This window comes from Aotus nancymaae, unplaced genomic scaffold (genome assembly GCF_030222135.1).
Source record: "Aotus nancymaae isolate 86718 unplaced genomic scaffold, 86718_ANA_hifiasm-v0.15.2.pri h1tg000028l, whole genome shotgun sequence".
Lineage (NCBI taxonomy): Eukaryota > Metazoa > Chordata > Mammalia > Primates > Aotidae > Aotus > Aotus nancymaae.
The window spans coordinates 35,416,783-35,439,154 of NW_026988441.1; the positions used below are offsets into that span (position 1 = coordinate 35,416,783).

At 41.4% G+C, this 22,372-nt stretch overlaps 1 protein-coding gene across 3 annotated transcripts; it reads left to right on the forward strand.

Annotated features, from left to right (window-relative positions):
- The first annotated feature begins 1,584 nt into the window (after positions 1-1,584).
- Positions 1,585-20,561, forward strand: ZNF699 (zinc finger protein 699). Of its 3 annotated transcripts, XM_064381933.1 has the most exons (7): positions 1,585-1,602; positions 1,946-2,035; positions 5,908-5,960; positions 8,035-8,161; positions 12,855-12,965; positions 13,664-13,847; positions 14,500-20,561. In XM_064381933.1, the coding sequence occupies exons 3-7, from the start codon at positions 5,913-5,915 to the stop codon at positions 15,962-15,964; spliced, it is 1,935 nt and encodes a 644-aa protein (XP_064238003.1). In that variant the 5' UTR covers positions 1,585-1,602; positions 1,946-2,035; positions 5,908-5,912; the 3' UTR covers positions 15,965-20,561. The 3 variants fall into 3 exon arrangements, with proteins under 3 accessions (XP_064238003.1, XP_012291860.2, XP_012291859.2); XM_012436436.3 differs by lacking the exon at positions 1,585-1,602 and having other exon boundaries at positions 1,808-2,035; XM_012436437.3 differs by lacking the exons at positions 1,585-1,602; positions 12,855-12,965 and having other exon boundaries at positions 1,807-2,035.
- The last annotated feature ends 1,811 nt before the right edge of the window (positions 20,562-22,372 follow it).

Here is a 22,372-nt window from a genome sequence, read left to right on the forward strand (position 1 = left end):
TTATAAATTTTTGTATTCATGTTCTCTATATCTGATAACTGTAAGTTGCTGTAACACAGCGAAGGTCATAAGAAATGCCCAAGCAATCAGGACTCTGGTTTTCTGGGCACTGTAGCAGAAGGCAATAGCTAAGGCCCATGCTAGAATCCCTCAGCTCTACAGATAGCCAACATCTGAGTCTCATAGCAACAGTCATTTGTAAGCCTAAGTTAGGTGCCTATCATTGCTTAATGAATTGTCTTTGTTCTACACCTGCAAACTTGTTTTAGCGCCATTAAGTACTTCATGTATAAAAAGCCAAGCCATGTCTTTGTTAGGGCTCCGCCTTGGGATGTTAATCTGCTGAGCTGGTGGCCACCTTAATAAACTCCTCCTGTTTCACCCATTGGTCTCTCTGGTCTCCTGAATGTTCTGCAGCAGGTCCAGAGAGCTGCCTTAGACTCTCCAACAAATCTACAAACAAGGAATCTACAAACTCGTCTCAGATTTTGTCGACTCTGAGACAGGTCCTGGCATTGGGGATGTAAGGCTGTCTCTATTATTTTGGTTTGCTCCAGGGTAGGGAGCAGCTTACGCAAGCCTCCGATTGACCGTATGTTTCATTTCTAGCTTTGATGTCTGGGCTGTAAAAATACAAAAATTAGCAGAGTGTGGGGGCACGCGTCTGTAGTCCCAGCTGCTTGGGAGGCCGAGATGCGATAAACACTTGGGCTGGGGAGGTCAAGGCTGTAATGAGCCATGATCGCATCACTGCACTCCAGACTGGGCGATAGAGTGAGATATTGCCTCATAAAAAGAAAAAAAAAAAGAGCTATACATATTTAAACAATGAAAACATGCATAAAAAATATTTATATTCGATGTTCCAAATAATAAACTGACAGCTATTAGAATTCAGCAAGTTTCCAGGTAAAAGGTTCGATTTAAATAATTACCAGTGGCTTCCCTCTACAGGAGAAGTTATCAATAAAACAATGAAAGGGAAAACTAAAAGGCCCAAAAGGACTGAGTGAATGGAAAGGAGAGTCTGTTTCATATTAGAGTTGAAAATATATGTGTCCTGTGTACAGGGCTGTAGCAACATGGAGGATAGGTATAAACCCAATTGATGAGCATCCGGTATCCGTGGAAGCTGAGGACCTGGTTGGGAAGCCCTAAACTTAGCCCCAGCCCCAGGCCTAGTTACTTAAGCCTCGACCCTAGCCCTCGTCCCCGCTACCTAGGAATTTCAACCAAGTCCCGCCCCCAATCTGGTTCCACCTTTAGCCACGCCCCTTGGAGTATTTAGAAAGCCACGCCCCTAGATCCGGTCTAGCTACAGCCTCGCCTCGCCCACAGAGTCAAACAAGCCCAGTCCAAGGTTCTGTTTCCTCTGTTTACTCTCAATAATGAAGAAACTAGGATTTCTCATCCGCTTGCGGCTAGAACCAGTCTTCACTCTCCTTAGCAGTCCCTGCTCCTTCCCGCCCCACCTCCTTCACCTCAAGTCCCGCCTCTCAGGCCCCGCCCAATAGGGCGTCTGTTGTGCCGAACTAGGAACTGAAGTGCCGTTTGCGCATGCGCGAGCAGCCATGTCAATCAGCGCCTCCGCCCACGTCTGAGGTAAATTTTTGCCTCCGTCCACTTCCTGCCCTGCCCTGCCCCACCCCGCCTGCCGCGGGTCCGGTCCGCGGGAGACGCAGGGCTCGGCCTGAGGATCGGCGGTCTAAGGGCGGCCTCTCAGCCGCTCCCTGCCCGGACCCTGCGCCTGGGGCCTCCCGCTGCCGCTGTGCCTTCTCGGAGAGCCTGGGTCAGCTGCTGCTGCGGCGGCGACTCGTCGCAAACTGACCGAATCGGGAACTCTGGTCTGGATCCAGAAATCGGGGTGATTCTGATGCAGGCGAGAGTTGGAGAACCAGTGTCATAGTTCATCAGCCTCTGAAAGCATCCTTTGCTCTCTTTCCAGAAAGGAGAGCATCTCTACCCATTCGGGTCTCAAGGACAAGCGCCTCAGCCTCGTTCTCTGTGAGCAGATCTGTGGATCGCAGCGTGTCGGGTGAGCGCGGGGTGACATTTGCCTCGGCTCGGTCCCCTCCTGTCCCCTCTTTATGCATTAGATAGTGTTTGGGCCAGGCGCGGTGGTTCACGCCTGTAATCCCAGCACTTTGGGCTGCCGAGGCGGGCGGATCGCTTGAGCCCAGGAGTTTGAGACCAGCCTGGGCAACATAGCAAGATCCCCTCTATACAAAAAATAAAAAATAAAATAATAGCCGGGTGTGATGGTGTGCACCTGTGCTCCCAGCTACTCGAGAGGCAGAGGTTGCAGTGAGCTGAGCTCCTATCACTGCACTCCAGCCTGGGCAACAGAGCTAGACCCTATCTCCAAAAAAACAGATAGTATTTGATCTCTGGATTTTATCCTCTGCCTGTGGACATCAGTTTGATACATTATATTCAAGTAAAAGTGGACTGATGCATTTTGTCATTAATGATACATTTGAATCATTTATCTACAGATTGGTTACATTTCACACAGAAAATTTGGTCATCTGTCGGTTTCAATCTTTTCCCTTTTTATTCCTTGCAGTTTCCATTTGTTTTCATTTCTTTACTGCACTTGCCAGGACCTCCAGTACAACGTCCGACAGAATAGCATATAATTTACATCCTTGTTTTGTTTCTGATTCCAGAGGGAAATTTTCTATCATTTCACCATTAAATAGGTTGTTTGCTGTAGGTGTTTGTAGGTATTTTTTTTTTCCTTTCTTTATTTCTATTTCTTTTTAGTAAAAAGGAGTCTCGCTGTGTTGCCTGGGCAGGTCTCGAGGTCATAGGCTGTCTGCCTGCCAAAGTGCTGGAATTACAGGCATGAGCCACTGCACCTGGCCTGACCATGTTTTAAACCACTGATTTTTTTTTTCATTGATTACTGGATGTAATCAGGTTTTAGATCATTGCTGGAAAGTTGTACTACGTTCTAGAAATTCATTCATTACCTGTGCATTTTCATATTTATTCCTTAATTTTTTTCTATATTTTCCTTATGGTATCTATAATTATGATTTATTATTGTTCTTTTTTTTTTTTTTGTCTGCCTTGTTGCTCTTAAAATTGCTGAGTTTGACTGGTCCAAGTGCAGTGGTGTCTACACTAATTGATCACAACCAGTTACAGATTTCTTTGTTCCTTCTTCACTCTCACTGCTTCACTTGACCAGCCTTAAAAAAGAAAAAAAGAAAAAAATTTGCTGAGTTTGTTGCTGGCTGCAGTGGTGCACATCTGTAGTCCCAGCTGGTGGGAGGCTAAGGCAGGTGGATCACTTGAGCTTAGGAAATGAGATCAACCTGGGTAACATAAGGAGAGTCTGTCTCAAATAATAAATTAAATAAAAAATAAAATAAAATAAAAGCTGAGTTTGTCAGTTTCATTAGTTTTTCTTTTCACAAAAGATGCCTTTTTAGCTTTTCGGATTCTGTTTACCATGTTTTAAAAAATATTATCTTCTATTTTCTTTCTAAACTTTTTTTTTTTTTTTTTTTTTTTGAGACGGAGTTTCGCTCTCGTTACCCAGGCTTGAGTGCAATGGCGCGATCTCGGCTCACCGCAACCTCCGCCTCCCGGGTTCAGGCAATTCTCCTGCCTCAGCCTCCTGAGTAGCTGGGATTACAGGCACGCGCCACCATGCCCAGCTAATTTTTTGTATTAATAGAGACGGGGTTTCACCATGTTGACCAGGATGGTCTCGATCTCTTGACCTAGTGATCCACCCGCCTCGGCCTCCCAAAGTGCTGGGATTACAGGCTTGAGCCACCGCGCCCGGCCTTCTTTCTAAACTTTTATGCTGGTCTTTATTCAACTTTTTATCTCTACTATCAATAGTCTAGCCTATTAATACTGATTTTTTTTCCTCTGGGAGTTGATAATGCTTACAAATATATAATAGATATACTAAACCCTCTGAATTTCCAGCATTATCTGAAACAGCTATTTTAATTTTCTGCTTCTACCTTGCCACTTTACCAGTCCTGATTTGCTAAAGATAAATATGTTATGTGTCTCCTTATTCCTATAATGTACTACATTTTTTATATAGCATGTATCTCTATGTATTCATTTGCTTCGGGATTTTTCTGTTTTTTTTTTCTGTCTATGCCTTATTCCTTGAGACTTCATGTAGTAGGGTCAGGGTAAATATTACCTAAATAAATATAAAATGAAAGAGATAAGGACCGTAAGGGAAGAATCATTGCCCAAGACAGGCCTTAGTCAGGAGAAGGAGCTCAAAGATAGCACATTTGATTATTTATTTATTTATTGACAGAGTCTGGCTCTCTTGCCCAGGCTGGAGTGCAGCGGTGCGATCTCAGCTCACTGCAACCTCTGCCTCCTGGGTTCATAGAATTCTCCAGCCTCAGCCTCCCGAGTACCTGGGACTACAGCTGTGCACCAGCATGCCTGGCTAATTTTTGTATTTTTAGTAGAGACGGGGTTTCACCATGTTGACCAGACCAGTCTCGAACTCCTGACCTCATGTGATCCCCCTGCCTTGGCCTCCCAAAGTACTGGGATTACAGGCGTGAGCTACCACACCCGGCCAGCATATTTGATTAGAATGCTTCATTTGTCCACTCTCCGGGGTGCCCAATAGGGTTCTAGGCTAAATCCTGGTAATACTAGGAATAAGGGGCTAACGATTAAAATTTAAGGTATGCGTTCAGAAATGTACTCATTGGGTGTTTTGAAGACGAATAGGCCTGCATTCATACCCTGCCTCAGCAGCTAACTAGATAATATTGAACATGTGGTTAATTGACTCTTTCTAAGATTACTCAACTCTAAACTGGTTGTAATAATATTTTATTTGCAGAGTTTCTGTGAGAAAGATTCTAAAATGGAGCCATTTCTTTGCAAAATTATTCTCGTATCAGGGTTGCCCAGATGGCATATATTGCTACTAATACAGTGAAGAATGTTACAATTTTTTATTGGCTTTTTCTTTTTTTCTTTTTTTTAATAGAGATGGGGTTTCTCCATGTTGGCCAGGCTGATCTTGAACTCCTGACCTCAGGTGATTCACCCTCCTTGGCCTCCCAAAGTGCTGGGATTATAGGTGTGAGCCACCCAGCCTTTTATTGGCTTTTAAAGATGCTACTTGTTCCATTGCAGTGGAAGTAACTGTTAACATTTTCTTGTCTGAAATTTGTGAAACAGCACTGCAGATCCCACATCAGGGGTGATACAGGCCAAGTATTCTTATTCTGATACTACTGTACTGGGCAGGCAAATTTAGCACATCCATCACAGCATAGTGGCCTTCTCTGCCTCCTGCGTATGGAATTCAATAGGCTGATGCTCTTTCTCAGAAACCGAGGTTTTGGGGAACCCTGCAGCTCATGGGGGCAGGGGCAGTGGTCTAGGGCTAAGCAGTAATGCCGGTTAGCCAGCCAAGGGGTGCAGAAGTAAGAAATACTGAGTGGAACTTCCAGAGGCCTGGCCTATAAATCAGTGCTTTCCTGAATTTCAGACAGGGAGTGTATATTCATGTTGTTGAAGATGCTCTCTGATGCATTTCATACTTTTTGTTATCATGGGCAAATTGACAGCCAGAGTTTTCTAGACTTTAGTTAATTTACAAAATAGCACTCTTAACCTCTTTATGATCACCACGGACCAGAACACTGTTTTCTATCTCTAGGGGGACATAAGGCTGTTCCACTTTCCCACAAGAGCAGTATATATTTGCTTGGGTGTCTTGGTTGTGTGTGTGTGCGTGTGTGCGTGTGTGTGTGTGTTTTGAGGGGAGTTGTTACTTGTAATTGATAGGGTGCAACATCCAGGTTCATGAGTGTGGGAATTTTGGGGAGGTCTGGAGTCTCATGTCATCTTCTTTACTTCTAACTTCTCAATATCCTGCTTTTCTTCATGCAGGGGACATGGAGGAAGAAAGAACAACTGCTGAGTTACAGAAAAATAGGATACAGGTAAGTAAAAGAAAATAATTGTCAGGCCGGGTGCGGTGGCTCACGCCTGTAATCCCAGCACTTTGGGAGGCCGAGGCGGGTGGATCACGAGGTCAAGAGATCGAGACCATCCTGGTCAACAGGGTGAAACCCCGTCTCTACTAAAAATACAAAAATTAGCTGGGCATGGTGGCGCGTGCCTGTAATCCCAGCTACTCAGGAGGCTGAGGTAGGAGAATTGCTTGAACCCAGGAGGCGGCGGTTGCGGTGAGCCGAGATCGCGCCACTGCACTCCAGCCTGGGTAACCAGAGCGAAACTCCGTCTCAAAAAAAAAAGAAAATAATTGTCAAAAAAAAAATTTCCATTGCACCAGGTCTCCTTCCATGTTTTAGAGCACAGGTCAGCAGCAATCTGTTTCTGTATCGGACCACATAGTATTTTAGGCACTGAAGGCTGTAGTGTTTCTATTACAATTCAGTTCTGCCATTTTAGTGCAAAAGCAGCCATAGACAGTACATAAACACATGTTTTATTGTGTTCCAATAAAACTTCATGCATTCAAGTGGCCGCTTGGATGTAGTCATATGCCGTAGTTTGCTTACCCTTGGCCTAGAAGACAAGGAAGTATAACCAGCTGAGGGTCTGGCTTGAAAGTTATGCTTGTGCAGCTCCTGGGCCTCTCAGGTTTGTGAGACGGGGAAAGAGTGAAAAGCTTCTATTCTCTCAGTGTATTTTTATTCATTAAAACCCCATCTACATCTGACCCTGTGACTTTTCTAGGCCATTGTAAGACTGGCATTGGTCACCCTCTGTGATATTGTGAAATATGTGTTGGCTTTCATCCTGTTTCCTGGCATAGAGTTCCTAAAAACCCTTGTAATCTCTGGAGCAATGAGAGGGTCTTCTGTGTGCTAATGAGATGGTTGGTGTCTGGAAGCCCCTGGAGAGCCGCAAGATGGGGGCTGGTTCAGAAAGACCCAGGCAAGGTCAGAGGATTGGGACTTACATCAACCATGTGATGGAGCCTCCTTAAAAACCCAAAGGACTGGCTTGAGGAGCTTGTCGATAGCTGAATGTATGGTGGTTCCTGGAGGGTGGCATGCCAGGAGAGGGCATGGAATTTCTGCACCCCTTCCCACTGTATGTTGGCCTGTCCATCTCTTCTTCTGGCTGTTTTATCTGTATACTTTGTAATATCCTTGCTGACAAACCAATAAACATACTTCCATGAGTTCTGTGAATTGTTCCAGCAAATTAATCGAACTCTAGGGGAGGGTAGTAGGAGCCCTGTTTTTAGCCGGTCAGAAGTATAGTTGACAACCTGTTAACTTGGGATTGGCATCTGAAGTGGGAGGCAGTTAAGTGGGACCAAGCCCTCAACCTGCGGGATCTCCAGGTAGATCATATCAGAAGCGAATTACAGGATACCCAGCAGGTGTCCACTGGGGAATTGCTTGGTGGGTATGGAAAATATCCCCCACACATCTAGTGTCAGAAATGTTCTGTACGGTACTGAGTGACTATGTAAGAGGGTAGGAAAAGCACTGTTTTTCCCTATCTCATTGCCATCAATTTGTAGGGAGATAAATTTAGTGTTTTTTTGTTGTCATTGTTCAGGCTAGAGTACAGTGGCATGGTCATGCTCACTGTAGCCTCAACCTTGCAGCTCAACGATCCTCCCACCTAAGCCACCACAGGAGCGTGCTACCACACCTGGCCATATGTACTTTTAAATTTTGGCAGAGACTGAGTCTCACTATGTTACGTTGCCTAGGCTGATCTCGAACTCCTGGGCTCAGGTAGTCCTCCTGCTTCGGTCCCCAAAAGTGCTGGGATTACAGGTGTAACCCAATTTGCCTGGCAATTTAGTGGTTTAGAAGTGTTAAATCTGTAAGACAGGATTTGATCAGTGATGAATTACGTGTAGATAGAAAGAGAGAGAGATTTGTTGGCTGAGTCCTAGAGTAGATGCTGGGATCTCCTGAATTTCCTATGAATTGGCTCTCATTTCCTCAATATTGTCAGCCTCATCCGTCCTCTTGTACACATTGGAGGAATTGTCCCTTTCTGAACAGAATTTATGGTATATTTTAGGACTCAGTAGTCTTTGAGGATGTGGCTGTGGACTTTACCCAGGAGGAATGGGCTTTGCTGGATCTTGCTCAGAGGAACCTCTACAGAGATGTGATGCTGGAAAACTTCCAGAACCTGGCCTCGCTAGGTAAGAATGGCAAGATTTTTTCATGTAGTTGTTTAGAAAGTGATTTTAGGCCAGGTGCCCTGGTGGCTCACGCCTGTAATCTCAGCACTTTGGGAGGCTGAGATGGGTGGATCACGAAGTCAGGAGTTCGAGACCAGCCTGGGCAATATGGTGAAACCCTGTCTTTACTAAAAATACAAAAATTAGCTGTGCATGGTGGTGCACGCCTGTAGTCCCAGGTGCTCGGGAGGCTGATGCAGGAGAATCACTTGAACGAGGGAGGCAGAGGTTACAGTGAGCCGAGATTGTGCCACTGTACTCTAGCTTGGGCGACAGAGCAAGATCTCGTATCAAAAAAAAAAAAAAGTGATTTTCTCTCACCAAATTGACTTTATTCTAGGATTTGGGCTGAGGAATGGGAAGACATTGGTAAATAAGACAGATATAGTCACTGACCCCAATGAACTTACTGTCTAGTGGCTTCGCTATGAAAATAAACATTTGGGCTGGGTGCGGTGGCTCACATCTGTAATCCTAGCACTTTGGGAAGCTGAAGCAGGCGGATCATCTGAAGTCGGGAGTTCCAGACCAGCCTCACCAACATGGAGAAACCCCATCTCTACTAAAAGTACAAAATTAGCTAAGCGTGGTGGTGTATGCCTGTAATCCCAGCTACTTGGGATGCTGAGGCAGGGGAATTGCTTGAACCTGGGAGGTGGAGGTTGCAGTGAGCCTAGATTGTGCCATTGCACTCCAGCCTGTGCAACAAGAGTGAAACTCCGTCAAAAAAAAAAAAAAAAGAAAAGAAACATCTGTATATTGAGCTGATGCTTTCTTTTTTTGTGTGGTTGAAAGTCTTGAGGCTTATTAAGTATTGAAAGTATGGGCGTAAACCTCAGCAATCACTATGGGACACAGGAAGGAGGTTTGAGTTTTGACATTTTGAGGATTTTACTGCTATCTATGCCCTTTACCCAGTGACTACCAGGAACACACCTATAATTAAATAAGTTGGGTTTATTTTCCAGTACAGCAAGGGAGAATACATGTGTTAGAAAGAACCTATTATAGGATTTGTGCTTCAGTTGAGTGATTTGGGGATAGATCTATGGAAGCAGGCTGTGTTAGTTTCCTAGACCTTCTGTAACAGAGCATCACACACTGGTGGCTAAAAACAACAGATGTTTTTTCCTTCGCAGTGTTTCTGGAGGCTGGGTATCTGAAATCAAGGGATCAGCAGGGCCGTGTTTTTTCTGAAGGCTCTGGGGGAAAGTCTCCCTTTTCTCTTCCTGGTTTCTGGGGATTGCTGGCAATCATTGGCATTCCTTGACTTACAGATGCATCGTTCCAATCTCTGCCTTCATCTTCTTCCTGTGTGTCTTTCTTTTTTTTTTTTTTTTTGAGACAGAGTTTAGCTCTTGTTACCCAGGCTGGAGTGCAACGGCGCGATCTCGGCTCACTGCAACCTCCGCCTCTTGGGTTCAGGCAATTCTCCTGCCTCAGCCTCCTGAGTAGCTGGTATTACAGGCACGCGCCACCATGCCCAGCTAATTTTTTGTATTTTTAGTAGAGACGGGGTTTCACCATGTTGACCAGGATGGTCTCGATCTCTTGACCTCGTGATCCACCCGCCTCGGCCTCCCAAAATGCTGAGATTATAGGCGTGAGCCACTGTGCCCGGCCCCTTGTGTGTCTTTCTAAGTCTCTTTCTCCTTATAAGGACACCAGCCATTGGATTTAGAGCCCACCTTAATCTAGTATAACCTTGTGTTAACTTGATTATATCTATAAAGACCCTATTTCTTTTTTTTTTTTTTTGAGATGGAGTTTTGCTCTTGTTACCCAGGCTGGAGTGCAATGGTGCGATCTCGGCTCACTGCAACCTCCGCCTCCTGGGTTCAAGCAATTCTCCTGCCTCAGCCTCCCAAGTAGTTGGGACTACAGGCGCACACCACCATGCCCAGCTAATTTTTATATTTTTAGTAGAGACGGGGTTTCACCCTGTTGACCAGGATGGTCTCGATCTCTTGACCTCGAGATCCACCAGCCTCGGCCTCCCAAAGTGCTGGGATTATAGGCGTGAGCCACCGCGCCCGGCCTAAAGACCCTATTTCTAAATAAGGTAACATTCTGAGGTTCTGGGTAGACTTTTTTTTTTTTAAAGTAGGCTTTATTTTTATTTTTAGAGCAGTTTTAGGTTCACAGCTGAATTGAGTGGAAGATACAGAGATTTCCCATATAGCCCCTGGCTCTCTACATGCACAGCCTTTTCTAATAACAACATCCCCCACCAGAGTGGTAAATGTGTTATGTGTTATAACTGATGAAGCTACATTGACACAGCATCATTGCCCAGAGTCCATAATTTACGTTAGGGTTCACTCTTGATATTGTACATTCTATGGGTTTGGAAGAATATATAATGACATGTATCCACTATTATAATATCACACAGAATAGTTTCACTGCTGTAAAAATCCTCTGTGCTCTATCAATTCATCCCTCCTTCCCTTTCTCTAAAACCTTGGCAACCACTGATCTTTTTACAGTCTTCTAATGTTGTTGCCTTTTGCAAAATGTCATATAGTTGGAATCATGCAGTACATAGCCTTTTCAGATTGGTTTCTTTCAATTAGCAATATACATTTAAGATTCTTCCATGTCTTTTTATGGCTTGAAAGCTCATTTCTTTGTAGTGCTATATTCTATTGTCTAGATGTACTACAGTTTATCCATTTACCTACTGCAGGACTTCTTGGTTGCTTACACGTTTTGGCAATTATAAATAAAGCTTCTATGAACATTGGTGTGCAGGTTTTTATGTGGACGTAAGTTTTCAACTCCTTTGGGTAAAAGGAGTACAATCCAGTTGGTGGATTTTATGGTAAGAGGGTGTTTAATTTTATAAGAAAGTACAGAACTATCTTCCAAAGTGGCTGTACCATCTTGCATTCCAACCAGCAACGAATGAGAGTTTCTGTTGCTCCTCATCCTCACCAGCACTTGTTGTTGTGAATGTTCAGGATTTTGGCCATTCTAATACGTGTGTAGTGGTACCTTGTTTTAATTTGCATTTCCCTGATGACTTATGATATTGAACATCTTTTCATATGCTTATTTGCCATCTGTATATGTTCTTTGGTGAGGTATCAGGTATCTGTAAAGGTCTTTGGCTCATTTTTTGTCCATTTTTTTTTTTTAATACTGTTGAGTTTTAAGAGTTCTTTGAATATTTTTTTTTTTCTGTATGATATCTGCTACAGTCTTTGTATATTTTTGATAACAGTTCCTTCTCAGATATATATTTTGCAAATATTTTCTCCCAGGCTGTGGCTTATATTTCCATTCTCTTGACATTGCCTTTCACAGGGGAGATTTTTTTTTTTTTTGAGATGGAGTTTTGCTCTTGTTGCCCAGACTGGAGTGCATTGGCGTGATCTCAGCTTACTGCAACCTCCACCTCCTGGATTCAAGAGATTCTTCTCCTGCCTCAGCCTCCCTAGTAGCTGGGATTATAGGCATGTGCCACATGCCTTGTTGGTCAGTCTGGTCTTGAACTCCTGACCTCAGGTGATCCACCTGCCTTGACTTCCCAAAGTGCTGGTATTACAGGCATGAGCCATTGCACCTGGCCCAGAAATTTTAAATGTTAATTAAGTTCAGCTTATTCTTTGTTTTATGGATCATGCTTATAGCATTATATCTAAAATGTCAGTGCCAGGATGCGGTGGAACTGGTAGTTCCAGTTACTTGGAAGGAGGAGGCTGGAGGATCACTTGAGTCCAGGAGTTTGAGGCTGCAGTGAGCTATGATCACACCACTACTACAGCCTGAGTGATAAAGTGAGACCATGGCTCTTAAAAAAAATAAAAAAAATTTAAAATGTTATTGCCAAACGGAAGGTCATCTTGATTTTTCTCCTGTTATCTTCTAGGAGTTTTCTAGCTTTGCTTTTTACAGTGAGGTCTGTGACCCATTTTGAGTTAATTTTTGTGAAGGGTCTAAGGTCTGTGTCTAGATTTATATTTTGCATGTGGATGTTCAGTTGTTCCTGTACCATTTGTAGGAAAGACTATCTTTTCTCCATCGTATTGCCTTTGCTACTTTGTCAAGATCTGTTGACTATATTGGTGTGGCTTTGTTTCTGAGCCCTCTGTGCTTTTCCATTGATCCCTTTGAACATGAATTTTGAGGGGACATTGTTCAGCGTAGTGACACAGGCAGTCACTTTAGATTGGTTGCTGACAGAAAGTGGATAGTATTGCTGGTTGCTGATAGTATTATTCAGTCATGCTCTATTACTGAGTATATGTGGGTGGCATAAAGTCTTTAGAAAAAATTAAAAGGTAACCTTGTTTTGTTTCGTTTTATCATAATTTCATAGTAACTTTATCCAAGATTAGTATTCTGCAAGATTATTTATATTCAGTAGGAGAACAAAAAGTCCTGGTTGTGACCGTCTGACCAGCTTGTAATGATATTGAGGTTTAGGTGTGAACATTAGATCAGTTCTGTATGTCAGAGGCTGCTTCCTCCTGCCACCTCTCCTTTTTTTTTTATGAAAAAAAATAAATAAATTTGACATTTTGTTATAGTTAAACTCACAGATGTCCATTTTTGGAATATCAGAAGACTGAAGTTTTGTTTCTGTCTTATGGAAATGTTTGTGATTTTTCATCATTTTCCCTCATGATATGGCTTTCTGCTTGTGCAGGGTATCTGCTACACACACCCCATCTGATCTCCCAGTGGGAACAAGAGGAGGACCTGCAGACAGTGAAGAGAGAACTTATCCAGGGCATCTGTGTGAGAGAGCACCAGGAAGGCAAGAACCCTTGAGAGAAACTGTTTTGGTTGGGGGAAGAAAATCAACTTAAAAGAAAATCAAAAACAAAAATAAACTTTGTTTTATATGAGGAAGCTCATCTTCCACAGATATCTCAGATGACTATTTTGACTTTTTGTCAGTCCTCTCACATTTTCCTTGTTCTTGGCAAAGACCTTCCATATTTCCTCTTTGTAAGTTGGTATTTGGTCATATGCTTTTTTTTTTTGAGATGGAATCTCGCTCTGTTGCCAGGCTAGAGTGCAGTGGCGCAATCTTGGCTCACTGCGATCTCTGCCTCTTGAGTTTCCCCTGCCTCAGCCTCCTGAGTAGCTGGGACTACAGGTGTGCCCCACCATGCCTGGCTAATTTTTTATATTTTAGTAGAGATGGGGTCTCATCATGTTGGCCAGGATGGTCTCGATCTCCTTTTCTCATGATCCGCCTGCCTTGGCCTCTCAAAATGCTGGGCTTACAGGTGTGACCCATCGCGCCCAGCCTGGTCATGTGCATTTTGTCCAATTTTTGTTTTGTTCTCCTAATATTATTCTAGTTATGTTAGTCTCAATCTTCATATAATTATTTCTTAGTTAATTGCTTACCATTTTGACCCTTGCGTCTATCAATACCAAAGTCCTGAAATAGCCACTCTGCTAAAAGTCCTTTGTTCACAGAAGCTTTTACTTTTTTTGTTTCAGGTTTTGAGACTCAACTTAAAACTAATGAATCAGTTGCCCCACCAGATATTTGTGGAGAAAAAATATCCAATGAACAGAAAATAGTAAGATTCAAAAGGAATGATTCTTGGTTCTACAGTTTACATGAAAACCAGGAATCCTGTGTTATTGATTATCAGAACAAAAGCCATGAGAGGCATTTGAGGTGAGTGCCATGCATGAGAAAGTGGTGCCTCAGGAGAGAATCTTATAATACGAAATTTAAGAAATGTGTATATATAAATGAGCCTGGATCAAAGATTGTGATTTGAAAATTTTTTTTCTTTTTTTTTGAGATGGAGGTCTTCCTCTGTCACCCAGGCTGGAGTGCAGTGGCATGATCTCAGCTCGCTGCAACCTCTGCTGCCTGGGTTCAAGCAATTCTCCTGCCTCAGCCTCCTGAGTAGCTGGGAGTACAGACACGCACCACTACGCCCAGCTAATTTTTGTATTCTTAGTAAAGATGGGGTTTCATCATCTTGGCCAGGCTGATCTTGAACTGCTGACCTTGTGATCCACCCATCTCAACCTCCAAAAGTGCTGGGATTACAGGTGTGAGCCACTGCACCTGGCTGAGAATTTTCATGAGTTATTTTTTTCCACAAATGAGACTGAGATTTTGAATGTTTGACACATACTTCACTTGTAAACAATTATCAGAAAAATCTGTGAGTCAAAAACATGGTGACAATATTGGCTGTGGTAGAGCCCTCTGTGAGAACTTTCAATTTATAACTTGACAGAAGGCCAGAAAACATACACATTCACTGAAATTGGTAAAAGTTTATTACTAATAATGTGTCTTTTATTTTTAAAAGAAATCCTATGGTAGAGAACATCTATGAATGTAGTGAAGAAAATCAACATGGACAGACCTTCAGCCAGGTTCCAAACCTTGATTCACTCAAGAGAATGACTGAAGTAAAATCCTGTGAATGCCACGAGTGTGGAAAGGCCTTCGTGGATCATTCGTCCCTTAAGAATCACATCAGGTCTCATACTGGAAGCAAACCCTATCAGTGCAAGGAATGTGGGAAGGCCTTCCATTTTCTTGCTTGTTTTAAGAAGCATATGAAAACCCCCACTGAAGAGAAGCCCTATGAATGTAAGGAATGTACCAAAGCCTTCAGTTGTTCCTCATTCTTTAGGGCACATATGAAGCTTCACGTGGGAAAGACGAACTATGAGTGTAAGGAATGTGGAAAAGCTTTCAGTTGTTCCTCATCGCTTACAGAACACAAAAGGATTCATAGTGGAGATAAGCCTTATGAATGTAAGGAATGTGGGAAGGCCTTCAGTTGTTCCTCCTCACTCTCCAAACACAAAAGGATTCATAGCGGAGATAAGCCATATGAATGTAAGGAATGTGGGAAGGCCTTCAGTTCTTCCTCTCACCTTATAATACATATAAGAATTCACACTGGAGAGAAGCCATATGAATGTAAAGAGTGTGGGAAGGCCTTCAGCGAGTCCTCAAAACTCACTGTACACGTGAGGACGCATACCGGAGAGAAACCCTACAAATGTAAGGAATGTGGGAAAGCCTACAATTGTCCTTCCTCCTTGAGTATCCATATGAGAAAACACACTGGAGAAAAACCCTATGAATGTCTGGAATGTGGAAAGGCCTTCTATCTTCCCACTTCCCTTAATACACATGTGAAAAATCAAAGTCGAGAAAAGCCCTACGAATGTAAGGAATGTGGGAAGGCCTTTAGTTGTCCCTCATCCTTTAGGGCACACGTGAGAGATCACACTGGAAAGATACAGTATGAATGTAAGGAGTGTGGGAAGACCTTTAGTCGTTCCTCGTCCCTCACTGAACACTTAAGAACTCACAGTGGAGAGAAGCCGTATGAATGTAAGGAATGTGGGAAAGCCTTCATTAGTTCCTCCCACCTTACAGTACATATCAGAACTCACACTGGAGAGAAACCTTATGAATGTAAGAAATGTGGGAAAGCCTTTATTTATCCCTCAGCCCTTAGGATCCACATGAGAACGCACACTGGGGAAAAGCCCTATGAATGTAAGGAATGTGGGAAAGCATTTCGTCATTCTTCATACCTTACTGTACATGCAAGAATGCACACTGGAGAGAAACCCTTTGAATGTTTGGAATGTGGGAAAGCCTTCAGTTGTCCCTCATCCTTTCGAAGACACGTGAGAAGCCACACTGGAGAGAAACCCTATGAATGTAAGGAATGTGGGAAAGCCTTTGTTTGTCCTGCCTACTTTCGAAGACATGTGAAAACTCACACTCGAGAAAACATACAAATGTAAGGAATATGGAAATGTCTGCAGAGCTTCAGATCCTAGGCAACTTGTGAGGTCTCATACTGTGGAGACGCCCTATGAATGTAAGAAAGTAGGAAATTGTTGCTTATCATTTTGAAGATTTGAGGACACCTTAGAGAAACCCTGTGTACGTAAATCATGTGCTGAAGCCTTTATGAACATCACTTATTATGTATAAGAAAATTCATGGCCAGGCGCGGTAGCTCACGCCTATAATCCCAGCACTTTGGGAGGCCGAGGCGGGTGGATCACGAGGTCAAGAGATCTAGACCATCCTGGTCAACATGGTGAAACCCCATCTCTACTAAAAATACAAAAAATTAGCTGGGCATGGTGGCGCGTGCCTGTAATCCCAACTACTTGGGAAGCTGAGGCAGGAGAATTGCTTGAACCCAGGAGGCAGAGGTTGCAGTGAGCTGAGATTGTGGCATTGCACTCCAGCCTGGGTAACAAGAGTGAAACTCTGTCTCAAAAAAAAAGAAAATTCATACTAGAAATGAAGATCAGTGCCTCATCCTTAAAGTGAACTACTACTGGCTCATTGATTACCAGTGTTTTCTGATAGAAACATTTAAGGTGATAAATTTATCTTTTCAGCTCTAGCCACATACTTTTTATTATGAGGTGCTTTAATTTTGGTTCTGATATAAATATAATTTCCGTTATAAAGTCTTTTGGATCCATGGTGGATATGAAATATTTTTTCTGTATAGGCACGAGTGGTCTTTTTTAAAAAAAGTGGTTTCTAATTAATGTTCATTGTTCTTTAAGTGGGTAGTCATTATAATATTGACACTTTGGTTTTTGTTGGTATTTTGCTTTTAGTATGCATGGCAGACAGTGGAAATTGCCCACTCAGTATTTTTCTTGTTCTTTTTGCTAAGAGCCTTAAGGTTTTGAGATGATCAATTTTTACTATTAAACGCCTTTCTTGTCTAGTGAGTAATTCAGCAGAAATTAATTTAATATACTATTTATATATTTTGTTCTTTGTCCTTGCTCATGGCTGGGAATTAGATCCAGTGTTTTGAGTATAAAAATTGTGTTACATTAACTACATTTCCCAGAATCACTTTTTTCTCCAGTTGTGTTAGACTTGTCTAAAGAGTTTGTATGAGATGTGGAAGGCATAAGGGAAGAAAAAGCCATTATGCTATGTTTAGTGGGGCCATCAGACAGGGAGACAGATGTATAAAGGCCTGGTGACCTAGTTTTCAGCTCACTTTTCTGATTGTCAGACTCATTGATCAATATTTGCTCAAAACTGAATTTTATAGCTGGGTATGATGGTGTATACCTGTAGTCCCAGCTACTCGGGAGGCTGAGGCAGGAGGATCACTTGAGCCCAGGAGTTTGAAGCAGCAGTGAACTATGATCATGCCACTGCACTCCAGCCTGAGTGGCAGAGTGTTTTGTTTCTCAAAAACAAAACAAAATACTGAACATTAAATGCTTGCTTGACTTCGGTGTCCTCTGAGGGAGCAACTCTACACCTATCACCATATACAGCTTCTTGGATTGTCTGGCAAGCTCTGGGATTGCCATTTTGCTTATGTTGCAGTCTGTCTTACACAGTCCAATCGCATCATGTCACTCTATTCATGGCGAAAGATATTTTTGCAATTCTCAAAAGTAAGAGCTGTGGAGAGTGAGAGAAGTTACCCTTGGTAATTGAGGTAAGCATCCACAGGGTGTCATCCCGTTTTAATGGAGGAAGATTTATACTTGACACCTTCAAACAAAAAAGATTTTCCTGCTTTTTTTCCTTAATGTAAGAACATGAATTGCTTCAGGCACTTTTAGCTATGGTATTATATTTTCCCTTTAAAAGTATAACTCTACTACTGTTATAGTTTCCCTTTAAAAGTATTATTCTACTACTTCCCCTTAATCACTTTATTTTATTATGTTATACATACACTAACATGCATGAAGTATGCTAATCTTCAATGTACAGCTTGATGAAATTTCATGTATGTATACGTCCTAGTAAACATTCCTTTATCCTCTTTCTCAGTGATTAATTACTCCACAGGGCAACCACAATTTTGACTCTTATTGTAATTGACTTGGTGTGTTTGTTCTTGATTTTCATCTAAATGTGAAAATATAATATGTACAGTTATGTGTTTTGGCTTCTTTTGCTCAACAAAATGTGTAGTTGACTTTTAATTGCTCTTTTGATAGACGTATGGGTGTATTTATCTTGGTATGTGCTGTGTGTGCAGGAATGAATTTACCGATCATAGGGTAGACTTTCAGTTTAGTTTTGGTAGGTATTCCAGTTTTCAAAAAAATCCTGGTTCCACCAAGAATCCCCAAAACAGTGTATGAAAGTTGCAGTTGTTTCACACACCTGGCCAGCACTTTCTGATTTTGGTCATTCAGCAGAGCATGCATTTACCTGATGTGTAATGATTCGGAGTACTTTGCAGTGTGCTTATTGGCTATTTGGATTTTTTTTGTGAGGGCACCTGTTGAAACATTTCACTGATTTATGGTTCCTTTTTTAAAAGAAAAGTTGAAGGGTTTTCTTCTGGTTACGTGTCCTTTTTGTATATATGTGTATCTATATCTAGGTACACATGCATACATGTGTATAAACCATGTATTATATATTACATATATACATAAAATATGTATATTATATATACACATATTACAGATAATGTTTCCCAATCTCCATCTTGTCTTTTCACTCTTTAAAGGGAATTTGTTGGCTTAAATAATTTATTACTAAAAAGTCCTTGGGTATAACAAGCTTCAGGCATAGCTAAATCCTGGGACTAAAAAAAATGTTACCTAGTTGAATTCTGTCTCCCTGTCTTGGCTGTGTAGCCTCTCGCATTAGCTTTTGTTCCAAGCATGTTGTCTCTTCATAGCAGGCCCCAGAAACTCTGGCTGCTTTTTTCCCAGCTTAAAGTCTCAGGGAGAAAAGAGTGATTGTTTTTTGAACAGTTCCAATATGATTATCAGAATTGAATCTGGTTGGCCCTGACTGGCTCACTTGGCTGCTGTACTCTAGTCACTGGCCTGGGGAATGTAATACTCTCATTTGTTTAGGGTTAGCGCCCGTGCTTATCCAGATACTGGGTTAGAGTCTACACTGACTGAATCTGAGATCTGGCAGTTTTGACACATATGGAGACGGGAGGAGACAGCAGTGGGCAGGTAGGATCTAAAAATAGTGGTAATATTGTTAGCTATCATGCTGGTCTTAGCAGCAAGTGGGAACTGTGAAGTCTGGGAACTCTGCTAGGGGTTCCTAGATAGCATTTTAGAAAAGTCAAATGCGATCTGTTAACATGTGTTTAGATCACTAAAGATTGCTGCTCAGTCTTTAATGAGCATAAAGATCAACTTGAGATCTGACACTTGTTTAAGAATTATTTGCCTGGACCAAGATAATGAATCCATTCTCCTATGTTTTCTTCTATACTCTTTATTGTTTTTATTTAGATGTGTGATCTACTTTGAATAATTTTTTTGTAGTGCGTGAGGTAGGATCAAGGTGTGTATATATAGATTTATCAGAGACCACACTTTTCCCCTCTGCTTAGGCAATCTCTGCCCCTTGGTTCATTTGTCTTTCATTGCACCATTACCGTACTATCTTAATTTATGTTGCTTTGTAATATTTTTGGAAATATGGTAGTGAGAGCCTTCCAGCTTTTTTGTTCTTTAAGATTGTCTTGCCTTCTGTGTTCTCATGTTTTCTAAATTAATTTTGCGATCTCAGGTTTAATTTTCAGAAATAAATTTTTTGGTACTGTGCTTGTGATTGCATTGACTTTATAAAACAACCTAAGGATAATTGACATCTTTACAATATTGAGCTTTCCAATTAATGAATGTGGTACAATTGTCCATTTACCTAGGTTGTCTTCAACTTTTCTCAACAGTGTTTTAAAGTTTTAATTGTAGAAGTCTTGATTTGTTTAATTTATTTCTAGGTATGTGGAATATTTTACTTTGTAAATATTTTAAATTTGTTTTTCAATATTTTTGGCTGGTACATAGAATTGTAGTATCTTTTTGTATATTGACTTTATAGCTGGTGACATTTATAAATCCAATTATTTATTCAAATACTTTGTGGATTATTTTGGATTTTTTTATATATATAATTCTGTTAATACCAATAAAAGAAAGTCTTACCTAATTTCTAAACTTTATTTTTTGTTTATTTTTCTTGCTTTATTTCTTTAGAGCAATGAATAGAAATGATGAAAATGAATATCTTTGCCTTGTTTCTGAACTTAGGGAAACATGTTTAATATTTCGCCAGTAAGTATGATACTACCTAGAAGGTTTTTTTTTTAATAAATAACCTTTATCAAATTAAGAGAATTCTGTTTTATTCTTGGATTGTCAAGATTGTTTTGTAAAAATCATGAGTGGACATTAGATGTTATCTAGTGCCTTCTCTGCATGTATCAGGGTCTTTGAGAAATCCTTGTCATCCCTGAGAGGTCTGGGGCAAAAAAATCCTTAAATCTCTTAATAAGGTGAATTATATATTATTTGATTTTCATATGGTAAAATAACATCTATTACTGAAATAAACCACACTTGGATATGGTTTATTTGCCTTTTCATTTTTGCTAGATTCAATATGCTATTTTAAAAAAAAGTATTTCTGTGTCTATGTTGATGACAGGTTTGTCAGCAATAGCTGACTGGTACACACATGGGCTAACAACTCCCAAATTCAAATCCCTGGCTCAGACTCCTCCTCTGAGCTCCAAACATCTATTTGCATAGCTAATAATCATCTTAAAAATAACATGCCCCAAATAGAACTTTGCTTTAGCAAGCCATCCTTATCATACCTGTTCCACCCTTATAAACGACACCCTTATCTTCTCTGTACTTCCAACTCGAATTGATGACTAGTCCTGCATTCCTTCCTTTCTTTTATGGTGACTGACACTTCATAATGACACAAACATTTGTAAAGTGAATGAGTAGTTATGTAGGTATTCTACTAGGGTATGTAGAACACAGTGCTCTGTTCAGATCTATCTTCAAATTCACTATACACACTAAGTCTTTTGAAATACAATCAGACTTCTAAACCTAGCACCCCACTCTAAGAGGCCCAAAGTACCCAGAGAAGCTTCTCAATTAGTTGTGTTTCTGTTATCTTCTTCAATCATAAAATTTTTGGCAATAATTTAAAAATCTGAAAGGTGTTAAAAAATAAGGGATAAGAACCAGTCTGTGTTTAGTCTTGGGCAGATAAATTATCAACATTGGCTGTAAATTAAAGCCACTCAGCCAGGCATGGTGGTTTATGCCTGTAATCCCAGCACTTTGGAAGGCCAAGGTGGGTGGATCACGAGGTCAGGAGTTCAAGACCAGCCTGGCCAAAATGATGAAACCCTGTCTGTACTAAAAAATACAAAAATAAGCCGGGCATGGTGGTGCATTCCTGTAATCCCAGATACTTGGGAGGCTGAGCCAGAAGAATTGCTTGAACCCGGGAGGCGGAGGTTGTAGCGAGCCGAGATCATGCCATTGGACTCCAGCCTAGGTGACAGAGCAAGACTTCGTCTCAAAAATAAAATTAAAGCCACTCAGTACCACCAGAAATGCATATAGGAAGTGATACTAGCATGGCTGGGGTGGAAACAGGGATTATATTTATGTGGGATCAGAAACACTTCTTCCACTATCCCAAGTTTTTATTATTTTATTATTATTATTTGAGACAGAATCTTGCTTTACTGCCCCAGCTGGAGTGCCCACCACACCTGGCCATATTTGATATATTGTTAGAAGTGTATAAATATTAATAGTTTGAGCAACCAAAGCAAAGTTTATTGAGAGATTATGCTGTGTCAGACACTGTTTGAGGCACTTTATAGCTATAATGCATTTACTCTTCACAAGAAAACCTTGACATAGATGCCATTGTTATCCACGTCGACATCTGGGGCTGTCTAATCAAGATAAGGGCTGACAAGAGGTACTGGGGTCCCTTTGCTTAACCTCCAGCTGGTCACACAAGACCATATTCACATGAGTGATAAAATGGTCAGGAGGTAGAGAAAAGACATTTCTGGGACTCTTGACATGGGAGCCTCACGTACTCTGGTTCCAAGACCTGGTAGTGGAGTCCTAACAGGGGCTATAGTTAGATTGGGAGGATATGGAAATACAATGGTTGATGGGATTATGGTGAGTATCTGAAAATTACTGTTTGAACCAACTTTATGTGAGATGGTTGTATCATCATTGCCCGAATGTATTATGGCAGTGGATGTTATGTCTGGGGAATGTTTCTGTACCTTCTTACTGTAAAATAGAAGGCAGGTATAGTCACTCTTCTGCCAATATTTTCTCTTTTAACTTCTTTGAATTATTATTGTTACTATTGTTGAGACAGGG